A 13774-nucleotide genomic window follows, 5' to 3' on the forward strand; every position below is an offset into this window, starting at 1 on the left:
AAAAATAAAATAAAATCTATTTTACTTATTACGATTTACAGTTTCATAACATAAAACACTCCCTAAGTAGCCCCTATTGGAGCTTTTCAATGAAAATGATCAAATTTAGAGCTTAAAAAGCGTGATTTTACATTAACTATTACCTTTGATTCAAGTTTTTATTTGTATATGAATACATGCATTTGTATATTTTGACTGTTTCCAAACCAATTAGTTAAACTTTATAAACAAATAGACAAATGAAACACAAGTTGTGCAGGTAAATGTAAACTAGAATACCATAAATTCCGGACTATAAGCCGCTACTTTTTTCCCAAACCTTCAACCCTGCGGCTTATTCAGTGATGCGCCCAATTTATGTAATTTTTCTAACAGCCGCCAGCGGCGCTTGAGTACAAAAGGTAAGATTTAGACCGTTGGAATATATGCGCCGAGGAAGACTGCAACTTCTTAGCATGTGCACAAATTAAACTAGCGTAGACATATTCTCATCATGCGAATTGCAAAAAGAAAGGCACATGACGTAGCTTTCAAGCTAAACGCAAACGAACAGTCCGATAAAGAAGGAAACAGAGCTACTGCACGTAAACTTCACTTTGCGAGCGTGTTGCCAGCGTGTTTTTGAGTAAGCGAGCGTGGGACGACGTCTATGTGACTAAGTGTCTTTCCCATACTGAAGGAAGACGTCTTTGATGATGTCATTTATAAGGAGGCAGATGAGGATGGTTAACCGTGCTTACCACAAGTACGATATGTTTTTTAACAGAGTCGTTTACTGCGTTGCGAGCGTATTAATAGTAGCGTTTTGCTACCCTTCACAGGCATGATTTGGGATGAAAGTTATGATATTATTATTAAAGCTTTGAAAACTCTCTCGGTGTACCGTCTTTCTTTGTAAATATGTGTAACCGATGTATAATATGTATTTGCACCTGTATATTTTTGTAATGTATTTATTTGAGACACTTATTCTGATATGTTTTGCGAATTAAAAAAGAGGGGCGGAGCAAACGCAGGCTGACAGGAAGTGGGGTAAAGGTGAGTGAGACCTGTTGTCGCGGCGGACAATAGTGGCTATATATTTTTCCCACCCTTACCTTTGGAAATATAGACTTTTTTTCCTTGGATTAGTTTCAACGGGTACCCAGACTCTGCAAGTCTGCATCAAACGTTAAGTACCGGTATCATTTTCTGATCATTTTACCGGCTGTGGTTTTTGGACTGTGTACTTTAAATTCAGTTACAATCGCGGGACTCAAAGCTGGGTTTGGGCTAATTTTGTGATTGTGTTACATGTTTTAATGTGGGCGCATGCAGCTTATATACAGGTGCGGCTTGTGTAAGTACAAAATCGGTTTCCCTCTTAAAATGTGGTGGGTGCGGCTTAGAATCAGGTGCGCTCTATAGTCCGGAATTTACGGTAAATTGATTAGCTTATGATATCTATTTTCCTCAAGACTCTCTATCGACATAAACAAAAAACAAAATATAGTTAATCAATCAGCTATTTTCTTCCTTCTGGCCCGTCCCCTGTGCAAACTATTTAAAACTAGTGTGGTCTCAGATTCAAAGGGTTTGCCCACCCCTGGTTTATAGGAATATGAATGCTAATACTCACCCGTTTTGTCTTATGTAATTGACAGAATCTCAAAATTGTACAATAACCGACATTTAGAACCTCTGTCGGTTCCTATCTGATGTGTTGTCATTTTACTCGGCAGTTTCACAACCTGAAGAACGAAAATGCCACTTTGAAGCTACGTCTTGAAGAGCTGACGGCCCACCTGAAGAGTGCAGGAGAAAAACAAATTGATACAGGGACTAACAAGCCGCATGGAGCTGTCCAGGATTCTGAAACCTGCAGGGGGGAGGGTGAAGGGATGGTGAGAATGATAGCAGGGAAGGAACGCCGACCAGAACTTATGGTAACCCAGCGGGAATCTGGAGTTGGGGAAGAAATTCTTCAAGTTGATGAGGAAAAAACAGAACCACATGATGAGGCGATAAAGCCCAAAAGAAGAGGAGAAGCTGAAGGTGACCATGAGGAAACTCTGGAGGAGTTGAAACTAGAAATTGTTCATCAAACTCCCCATCAAGAACCCTCCACTGAAGATCAAACTGGTGCAGAACCTTCTTCAACAAAACGTCTCCATGAAGCCCTGGAAGAAGTTGAAAAACAGTCCACAATTGCCCAGCAGTTGCGCTCCAAACTGGCCGAACAGACCGGAAAAACCTCGGAGGTGGAGCAAAGGATGACCCTCCTGGAAACGGAGCTACAACATCTGAGGAAAACGGCGGAGGATCTCCGGGAGGCCCGGAGACAAATCGAGGTACAGATGATGGAATGTTGGGCGAGGGAGCGTACAAGGGAGCGGTTTGGAGATTGATGGAGGTAATAATAGAAATCAGGAGTCGCGTTGCTGCTAGGAGAGATGATAAATTAGCAGCAGGAAAGAAAAAATGCATGCGAGAGACAAACAATGAGTTTCTTTAGAGTGGCCTGAAGTCATTTAAGAGGGAAAATAACACAACAGTGACAACAGGCATTTATCATAATATAAATGATACTAATCTGTTTTGATTGCACGTTTGAAATGTATTCTTCTTGTGGTGTCGTGTTACACAGGATCTTAGAATAAATGGAAAGCATTTTCCACTTTTAAACTCTATAAATCAAAACGTGAGAAACAGCAAATGCAAAAATATAATCAGTAATATTTATGTTTTTGTAAAGAACCACAACAGGATCAGGACCCAAACGCGTGACGTTCTCACAAAAGCCTTTTGTTTTACGGGAAATGGGGAGTCATGCACGTCAATGAGCGGTCTGGCGTGGAAAGACAGGAAGCCAGAGACCGACGAGATCCATTCCAATAGCTGAAGTTGATAGCGAAAAGATGGGGTCGATACCGGACAGGGCAGGACAGACAGGACAGATAACGAATCAGGATATCGAAAATAAACAGGAAAAACCAGACAGGAACGAAAACTGGAGAAAATGATAAACAGGACAAAAATAGACGGAAACAAAACTGGGAACCGATATGAAATAGGACAAAATAAACAGGAACAATACCGGGCAGGAAATGCTAGTAGGAACAGGACAGAGTCGAAACCCACTCTTGCGGGGCAGAAGTTCTTTGACGGGCTGACAAAGGAAGCGTGACAGCGCTGAGCTTGATATAGACAGAAAGCCAATCTGTTAACGAGCCGCAGCCGGCGCCACACGGGCGGGCCAATTGGGCGCCATGGCAACCGTGACAGTTTTACATCTTGATTTTACAAAGTATCTAGAAACATTTTTTTTAATTAGAATAACAATTGTTGTTATTGTCATAGATGAAAACGTACTGATCATTGTTTACCAGAAATTAGACAACCCACTCCAAGAAAAGCATCTAATAAAATCGCTAGAGATATCAAAAAAAAAGGATTTTAGGATAAGTACTGTAGGCAAATATAGACACTTTGTATTGTGTGCGCCTCTTTCTGAGTCCAGGACAGTACTGTAGTGCGTCTTTCCGCCACTACTGGCGTGTGGCGCTGTGAGAGCTCACCCAGTGCCCACCCTGAAGAAGAAATCCACTTTCTCTTCCTAGTGCGTGTGTAAACATTCTATACGGTGTATACTATGTCCATACTATCTCTAGCGCGCTAAGAACTTTGACATTTTTATTGTTTAACATCTAGTGCATCCATTCAATATGGTTGGTGTAAAAAGTAAAGAGGCGAGCCGTTTCTTTTGAAATAAAAGTGGAATAAGAAAGCTTGATGTGGTTGAGAAAATGGTCGGAACGCTTTTTTTTCGGCAGTTTTTACCACAGAGGAGGGAGTCGCCTAACTCTTGATGCACATCTTCCAAAAACAAGTTAAACTCAATTTTATTCATCTTTATAGAGCATATTATTTTATGAAATATTTATTTTTAGTACAAAACAATACAGATTACTTATACAAGCCTTTAACATACTTATATAAACCTTGAACATACAAAATATAGCAAATAAACAAATAACAATAAAATTCAACTTACGAACGATCGTCCGCAATCTATCTACTTCGTAAGTAGTGCAGGGTGCGTATTTTTTTAGGAACTGGTCTTTAGTTTTAAGTGCATCAGAAAGAGAATAATGATAATACAGACTGTTGTTAGCAACAGCGTAAATGCCGAAAATTTAAATACAGTCCCTTAAAATAGACGTTTTAGTTTATGTGTTCACATTCACAAATTGTCATTCCAAATGTTTGAAAGTGTAATTTTTTTTACACGGAAGTTGTGTTGACCTAACACTATATAGTGTTACAAAAAGTAACAATTAAAAAGAATAGTACCAATACTTTCAGGACTAGCGATGCTTTAATTCAGTTCAGAATCGCACGTGCTTTCGCAGACATTGCAAGTTGGTGACGGAATACGGTATTTTTTGTACTGTTTTTGTTTGCTTGCAATGATGCGTGTGACATCATCCACTCCGCTGTTGCTAAACAACAACACAGCACCCTGAGGCCATCCTGTTAATCTGTCAATAAACAATAAAAGGATACTGTTGGAAGTGTTAATTTCCCTAGGGGGATGAATAAAGTTTCTATCTATCTATCTATCTATCTATCTATCTATCTATCTATCTATCTATCTATCTATCTATCTATCTATCTATCTATCTATCTATCTATCTATCTATCTATCTATCTATCTATCTATCTATCTATCTATCTATCTATCTATCTATCTATCTATCTATCTATCTATCTATCTATCTATCTATCTATCTATCTATCTATCTATCTATCTATCTATCTATCTATCTATCTATCTATCTATCTATCTATCTATCTATCTAAAGAAAGAAGAAAAAGACAATAACAACGAAAAGAAAGCTTGGGATGAACACATTAGCCAAAAATTTGCACTATATATTACCATCTTCCTGTTGAGTCTTTGGCCTCATCACATCAGACATTTTCCTCTCTACTACATCATCCCGCCTGCTTGTGTCAGGTTCTTCAATCAGAAGCAGGGGTGGCTGAGGAGGAGCTGTGCCGTCTGCGGGGTCAAGCCGAGCTCCATGGCGTGCAAACTACCGTCATCGCCAGGCTAGAGGCAGAACGGGCGTCACTGGAGAGGGACAGGGACACGCTTCGCGGCACTGTGGACGTCCTTCGTGCAGCTCAGCGCAAGGTTGGAGGAAAACAAGTCCATGCTTATATTTGGGACAAAAACTTTTTTTGTATGGAAGATAAGAGGGAAAACATGGTAGACCCCCGGGGTACAGTGTCCCCGCCTTAGGATGTTTTCACTATACAGTATGAGTGTCTAACCGGTTCCAGGTCAACATGATTGAAAAAAAATGCTTATGGTAATTAGTAATTTATTGGCATAAAATGTGCGTGTTAGCTGGACAGCTGAAGGTCTTTTTGGAGGGTCACTATTTAATTCTGATTAAAGCATTTCAGATTTGATTATAAAACGATTATTAAAGGGTTTCTCTTTTGAATATTTTTTTTGAAACAGGGATAAATTTCGCAGTAACAATACGCGTTATAATTTTTAATGATTTTAACGTAACGATTAGAATTCCGCCCTGGGCACGTCCCCAGTGTCACGACCAGTACACAGGGTAGACCCTAACGCGTAAAGTTTTCTCAGAATTTTATTGAAATAAAGAGGAAGGGCTCACTGGACGCAGGAAGCAAGTCACTCTCGTACTCTGATTGTGATCCGGACACGGAAGTGGAGCTTCCGTAGCGAGCGATGGCGGTGTCAGGGACGGAAAAACTGGTCCGTAGCCGGGAATGGGAGAGCAAGGCGTGGTCGGGGTCGGAAACGAGTCGTAAGCTAGAACGGGAGAGTAGACATAGTCGGGGGACAAAAAAGGTCGTAAGCTGGGACGGGAGAGCGTGGTCAGGATCAAAACAGGTCGTTGCTGGAGACAGACGGGTGCAAAAACGGGACAGGTGGGAGTCAGGGTTGAAAAAAGGATTGCCTAAGCCACACTGAGGTTGGCAGACGGACTGACAACAGGGGACAGACAAGACTGGGTTTAAATAGTGACAGGGAGACAATCAGAACCTGTGGCGATTGGCGCCAAATGAGCGGGCACATGTGGATCACATCAGTAATCCTGACACCCGGATGTCAAGCCGCGCTGCTCCAACAAACGAAGAAGTCTCTTCCATTCCTTGAAGCTAATGTGGCGTAGCAAGCTAGTGATGGAAAAGAGAAAAGAAAGACTTTTTGGTTGACAGTTTCGCTTTAAAACTTTGTCCGATGGGAATATTGACAAGGGGAAAGTGATATGTACGCTTTGCAAAGCTGAATTGAATTAAGAATGTGGAGAGGCTAGTGTGAAAGAGGCACAGGGTTAAATTAACTACGGACGCCCCCCTACTTACGACCACACGATAGTGTCAAGAACCGGAACAGGAGGAGGACCCAGATGCGTGACGTTTCTCACTCAAGCTTTATTTTACGGGAAATAGGGCAGTCATGCACGTTGAACCAAACGCCAATGATTCGGCGATCGTTGGGCGGAAGACGTAAGGCAGCAGTCTGGCGTGGAATGACAGGAAGCCAGAGGCCGACGAGATCGATACCAATTTCTCGAGCAGATATCGGACAGATGGAGCGATACTGGACAGGACGGGACAGACAGGATTGATATAAAAATTGGATATCGAAATTAAACAGGACAAACTAGACTGGAACAAAACTGGACAGGAAACACAGGCAGGGAACTGGACAGAGTCAAAACCCACGTTTTGTGGGGCAGATGTCGTTGACGGACTGACAAAGGATGAGTGTGAGCACTGAGCTTAAATAGAAGGGAAGCCAATCCGTCAACGAGCCGCAGCTGGCGCCACACGGGTGGGGCCAATTGGGCGCCATGGCAAGCGTGACAATTTTGAGTAGGCGGGATTCACAAGACATTAGCTAATTACCATAGGTTTCTATCCCCGCTGTACGTCAATTTTACTTTATGTTCCCATTTCAGAACGGATTAATGTCATATCCCGTGGGTGTCCTGTATTATAACTTCTATCGTCGTCATGGGCAATAAAGGAGTTGCATACTTTTGCACTCTAAGCCGTCTTGAAGCTTTGACTTCTATTTTTTCTAAACGTGTTGCAAAACAAATATCTGTTCTTAAAGGTGCATCTATTTATGTGATGACAAGAACGCCCCCACTCCGGAAAGGTCACCGCACTGCTTATTACGAGCACTTACGTTTGATATTTCACATGTCCGTGTTTCTTGCGAGGGATGTGCAAAAGAAGACAAACGTCTCACATAAAAGGGAAAAAAAAACATGGAGAAGGACCTTTCCTGCGCTGTTTGCAGAAGACCTCGAAGTCATCAGAGAGACCGCAAGCTACAGAAACGAACAGCGCTTAGTCAGCGGGAGAGAAATACTATAAAAGGATCTATGAATAGCTTCCACTTAAGAGGTTGCACCTTGGCTTTTTTCCTTTAATGTACAGCAATGTTTTGTGGGCAGTTTAACGGATGAACATGTTAAGTCAAGTCAAGTCATTTTTATTTGTATAGCCCTTAATCACAAAGAGTCTCAAAGGGCTTCACAGGTTATTACAAAGACTATTTTTTCAGACTATTATTACACATTCCCCTGATCTGGAACCAACATGAGGGCAAGGAAAAACTCAAAAACCTCAACATGAGGAAAATGAAGAAACCTTGAGAAGGGACCGCACATGTGGCATCCCCCTTTCAGGATTACCAGACAGCAAAGGATGTTGCAAACACAAATAATACAGAGAGATTAGCTGGAGAGCAACGAGCCGCAGCATCCATCATGTGCGCCGCCATCTTGTGATCTAAGTGAAGTCAAGTCATGTTTATTTGTAGTCTGAAAGGGCTGCACAGACCACAGATTATTCTACAGACTGCAGACTATTAATACATCATCTCCTGATCTAAAACCTACACGAGGGCAAGGAAAAACTCAAAAACCTGAGGAAAATGAAGAGACCTTGAGAAAGGACTGCACATGAGGTCATCCCCCTTCCAGGACGACCAGGCTGCAAGTGATGTTGCAATAATAAACAATACACAGCTATTGTCTACATAAAATATGGGTTATTCATAAGCTATATAATTAAAGTGAGTTTTAAGACTAGAATTAAACAGTTCCATTGAGGTTGCAGATCAAATCTTAGAGGGAAGAGCATTTCACAGCACCGGGCCTCGAATGGAGAACGCTCTTGAACCTGCGGATTTCTTCTTGGCTCTTGGGATCACTAGTAGACCGGAATTCTCAAAGTGAAGGCTCCCGACCGGAACACAGGGGGAAATTAAATTTGAAAGATATGAGGGAGCAAGTCCATGCATGATTTTTTATACTACCAACAGAACCTTAAAATCACATTTTAAGCTAACAGGGAGCCGATACAAGTTAGCTAAAATTGGGGTAATGCATTTCAACTTTCTTGTCTTAGTAAAAGCCTCGCTGCAGCATTTTGTATGAGCTCAGGCTCTTGATTTTGGACTTCGGGGGGACCAGAGAGTAGTACATTACAGATACGCATCAGATTGGGACAGCATAGGGCGAATTTTAGCAAGATTGCGAAGATGGAAAAAAGCTGTCCTAGTAATATTCTTAACGTGTGTTTGAAAGGCCAGATTGGGGTCAAATGTGACACATTTTTGACTGAGTCACTCTAGGTGATATCACATTTGTCAATATTCAGAGTAGTTTTTGAGAACAAGTCACGGGAAACCATCTGATCCTCGTTTCAAGAAATTCAGCACCCACATATTGTATGTTCTAGAAAACTCGACCAAAAAGCTTTTGCAAACCGGACTTAAATATAATGCGATACAATCAGAAGTTAAATTGCAAGTTACTTTAGGACTTATTTACATTCAACAGATACAAGAACCTTTCATATGTATTTTAAGGTAAAACTTGAGATGGAATTAGGATGAAGAAAATAACACACTCTGAGTCGTTCCATGATCAGATAAGGAAGGAATTATGCTCCGCCCGTTGCTAGAGATTCATTTATTGAAAAACACAAGAATGAAACAACAGATCCGATTGGCTTAAGCAAGATCACATGAATACAATAAAATAATCTGATTGGTTTAGACAGAAAGAACATGTTTAAATGAAGTGAATGATGCCGGTCGCTAGATGACGTGCGAGCATGACAAATGGACAGTAAGGAAAAGAAAGGAATGTAGGGAGGAAAACTCTTGAGCACGCCTTCCGGCAGTTCCCAGCACCAAAGCAAAGGCCATCTTGATTATTAGTTAGCAGGCCCCATGAGGATACAATCGTTGTAAGAATCCAAACAGCACCTGGATATAATCTTTGACTTCGTTAAGCCACTTTTTATGATAAAATCATTCAAAGAAGGGTTCAAACTATAATTAATCTATAATTTCCCTTACAAAATAACTTACAACAAACAAAATAACTAACAAAATAAGTATGATCACAAGTACCGTATTTTCCGCACTATAAGGCGCACCGGGTTATAGGGCGCACCCCGAAAAAATAGTTTTTGGTCCTATTTTTGACATACATAAGACGCACCGGATTATAAGGCGCTACAATGGGAACGTCGACAAAACAGTCAGATAGTTCAGTCCAACTTATTACCCCCTTAACATTCCGAAAGCTTGCAAAGACGCAAATACGTGTCGAGAACACGTGCGGATGCGGTGTCCGTACGATGTCACTCAAATGCATCGTTCCATCATTCGGAAGGTTAAAGTCTTGGGATTCAAGAAATGCCAACCATTCCTTAGTTTCTATTTTCTTTTTCGCTCGCAACTTTACTGTGCATATGACGATAAACACTTGGAATTGAGTTTAATTTAAAAATAGACACTCCATTCCACCCATTATCTGCACCGCTTATCACAGAAACACCAAGTTCAGTCTGAAACAAGATACAGGGACAATATAAAACCCGGAGTAGCTTACAGAAGTCGTTGTGTTCATAATAATGTGCAGCAATGTCCTCTTACATCCGTGAGTGTAGTAAATCCAGGAGAATAAAATATTTACAAATACAGAATAGAAAAAAATGCTTTCTCTATCCCGTCAGCCACGTGCTATACACATTCGTCTTTTTCGGCCAATTGCAGGCTTTGTTTTGCCGTTCAAGCCAATGCCAGCCTGTAAATGATAAAAAGGATCTGCCCCTTGACCTCCGAATAACTTTAGCCAATAGTGATCGATTCAACTGATGATTGACACATTGCTTAGCCAATGAAACGCCGGTAAATAAATCCCAGCATACACTGCATACTACTTGGCGTTCGGGGGAAAATCTAGTCGGCGGCTGCAAGTTAGTTGGAAAACTTTGCGATTTAATATTGATCCATAAATAAGGCGCACTGTATTATAAGGCGCATGGTCAGCTTTTGAAAAAAATAAAGGCTTTTAGGTGCGCCTTATAGTGCGGAAAATACGGTACTCAGTCAGCCGACAATAACAACCCATTTGTTTGTGATGATGTGATGCAATGATCTGAAATTACTTTCAAAAGTTACTGTAGTACTCGGATACTTTCAGAAGCTTTTGTCATCACTGAAAATGCCTTCGTAGATTTACAAATTACTCAAGATCTTACCAGGTTTGTGGTGATGTGACGCTAGTTAGTGAGATTAGTTAACGGAACTAAATACAATTAAAAGTGACGTTACTACTTAAATACACCCAGAAGCTTGTCAACCAACTGTAATCACTTAAAGTAACTAAGGGAAATTGCAAGTTAAGTTGTTTACATTGTTTAGTTGTTAGTGATATAATGCAATCACCTAATATCACTTTTTGTATACATTAAAGGTTCAAACCCTGTCATTTATCAATCACCTGCAAATACTTTTAAATTACAAGTTACCTCTAGTACTTGAATAAATTCAGCAGTTACAACTCTTTTCATTGGTAAATACCATGTACTCACCTCAAGTAATTAAGTATAATCACAAGTAACTATAAATACTTTCTTACATTTATAATTTCGCCGTGTTGTGATGCCATCACATGAAGTTACATAAAGTAATTACTGTTAAGTTGTTTTAATTAGTTTAGTTATTTTATTTTAGTACTTTCTTAAATTCAGCAAATATTAAATACAGCTTCAAGTTACTTTAGTAATTAGTTGAATAATTTATTACTGATTTTACACAAATTTTTCGATAATATGACAAATGTTTTAGAATAAGGCGGCTGAGTGGTTAGCACATCCGGAGCCCAGTTCTGAGGTCATTGGTTCAAATCCAGCTACCAGCCTTCCTGTGCAGAGTTTGCATGTTCTCCCCGTGCCTTTAAATTTTCCCTAGGTATATGTGAGCATATGATTGGTTGTCTGTGTGTGCCCTACCGGTTAAAGAGGTCCCATGCCTGAATATCGCTAGGATGGGCTCCAGCACCCCGCGAGCCCGGTGCAGATGAGCGATGGATTGAATTTAGAATAAGGGTGGCAGTAGCTCAGGAGGTAGAGTGGTCATTTTGGGATTAAATCAATTGCTGGTTCGATTCCCGGTCCCTCTGAGAACACCTGATATGGAGGTAGGCGCCTTTCATGGTTGACTCCGCTATCGCTGGGCTAGCCGCTAGCGTGTGTGTGTGTGTGTGTGTGTGTGTGAATGGGTAAATTATAAGTGTTGCAAAGATCTTCAATGACTAGTAAAGCACTATATAAATGCAGCCCATTAACCATTACCACTAACCAAAAGCACCAAATGAAATGAAATGAAATAATCTGCATTTATATAGTGCTTTTATAAATTAATGACTTCCCAAAGCGCTTTACATTGTGCTTCACATTTCCCAATAGTGGCCGTGATCTGTGCAGCCATGTAAGGCTTATTGGGGGTATTGAGGGTTCAGTGTCTTACCCAAGGACACTTTGGCATGTAACTGGGATCCCTTAATCCTAAAACGATCGCTCTACCTCCTGAGCTACTGCCGACAAATGGACAGTAAGGACTCACATACGCCCTAAGAAAATCCGTCCTGGGTTAAAAAAAAAAAAAGCAGCCACCTTGGTTATTTGGTGAGGCTGTTCCACAATCCCTTGACATTTTCAAAGTCCTCCTCGAGGACTGACGGCATTATAAAAATGACATCCAAGAGTCAAAGTTGCTTCAGTGTCAAAGTCTATAAAAAAACTTTCACCGAGTGGCCGAGAGCGGAGAGTTTTCAATGCCGCTCGTTCCGTTTTATGTCCCGGGGGCCCGGCTCGTATTTTCGATATCACCGGCACGGCGTCATTAACGCTTTATTTGCTCTCATATACACAAAACGCTCATGTTGTTCCTTTTCTAACGTTAGATGACGACGAGCTGTATGTTGTTACTTCTCGGCTAACTGCTATCATATTTGCAAAGTGACTGCATAAGCAGATCATAAGTTATCCCCTTTTAGCGAGTACCCAATAAAAAGCCAGCGTTAGAATCGCTGGCTACACTTTTTCACACTGCACTTAGCAAGCTGTCGACAAACTCGGTTTATGTGTATGTGTTTAATACGCAGTAGACCGCCGGGATCCAATTTAACTCGTTCTGAGGTGGGGATTGACATATAGCGGGGGATAGAAATGGTAGCTAGCTAATACCTTCAAAAAACCTTTACCCAAGAAAAAAAGATTAGCTGACTACCTTAAATTCCGTACTATAGAGCGCACCTGATTATAAGCCGCACCCACCACATTTTAAGAGGAAAACCGATTTTGTACATAAACAAGCCGCACCTGTATATAAGCCGCACGCGCCCACATTTAAACATGTAACACTAACACAAAATTAACCCAAACCCGACTTCAAGTCCCGCGATTGAAACTAAATGTCCTTCATTGAAGTCCACAGTCCAAAAATCACAGCCGGCAAAATGAACGGAAAATGATACCGGTACTTAAGGTTTGATACAGACCTGCAGAGTCCGGGTCCTGTTGAAAGTAATCCAAGGAAAAAAAGTGTGTATTTTCAAAGGTAAGGGTGGGAAAAATATATCAGATGAACGCATTTACTCACGCAACTCCTTTTTCTTTAACCAACTTTTTACCCCCTCTTCTTTCCTTGTTTGTCCCTCACCTTTAGCGATCCCCACTTAAACTCGGCACCCCGCGTTTGTTCCGCCCCTCATTTTTCGTTCACCCGTGCAAAACATATCATAACTATATTTTGTTTTTTGTTTATAATAATAATAATAATAATAATTTCCTTTGTATTGTCATTCTTTGTAACAATGTACACAGAACGAAATGTCGATACACCTGACCCGTTGTAGCGAGTCGATGCAGCCGCAGCCAACAGAGGGCGCCGCCATTATACCAATTAGGTATGTCTCGGCCGAGGCGCGAACCAGCGACCTCCCAGTCTCAAAGCGGGCACACTACCATCTAGGCTACTGAGCTGGTTGTCGATAGTCTTGAGGAAAATAGATATCATAAGCTAATCCATTTACCGTAAATTCCGGACTATAGAGCGCACCTGATTCTAAGCCGCACCCACCACATTTTAAGAGGGACACCGATTTTGTACTTACACAAGCCGCACCTGTATATAAGCCGCATGCGCCCACATTAAAACATGTAACACAATCACAAAATTAGCCCAAACCCAGCTTTGAGTCCCGCGATTGTAACTGAATTTAAAGTACACAGTCCAAAAACCACAGCCGGTAAAATGATCAGAAAATGATACCGGTACTTAACGTTTGATGCAGACCTGCAGAGTCTGGGTACCCGTTGAAACTAATCCAAGGAAAAAAAGTCTATATTTCCAAAGGTAAGGGTGGGA

The 13774-nt window shown here is 41.1% G+C and overlaps 1 protein-coding gene across 2 annotated transcripts in view; it reads left to right on the forward strand.

The window, feature by feature from the left end:
• ccdc88b (coiled-coil and HOOK domain protein 88B) overlaps positions 1–13774 on the forward strand; it is a 162575-nt gene that overhangs the window by 66265 nt on the left and 82536 nt on the right. For both annotated transcript variants that reach the window (XM_088344141.1, XM_088344142.1), the window contains 2 exons: positions 1722–2330; positions 5000–5179. In XM_088344141.1, coding sequence (XP_088200267.1) covers positions 1722–2330; positions 5000–5179 — 789 coding nt within the window. The remainder of the gene's footprint in view (positions 1–1721; positions 2331–4999; positions 5180–13774) is intronic.

Source organism: Urocampus carinirostris, chromosome 9 (assembly GCF_059441175.1).
Source record: "Urocampus carinirostris isolate Australia breed hairy pipefish chromosome 9, RoL_Ucar_1.0, whole genome shotgun sequence".
Taxonomy (NCBI): Eukaryota; Metazoa; Chordata; class Actinopteri; order Syngnathiformes; family Syngnathidae; genus Urocampus; species Urocampus carinirostris.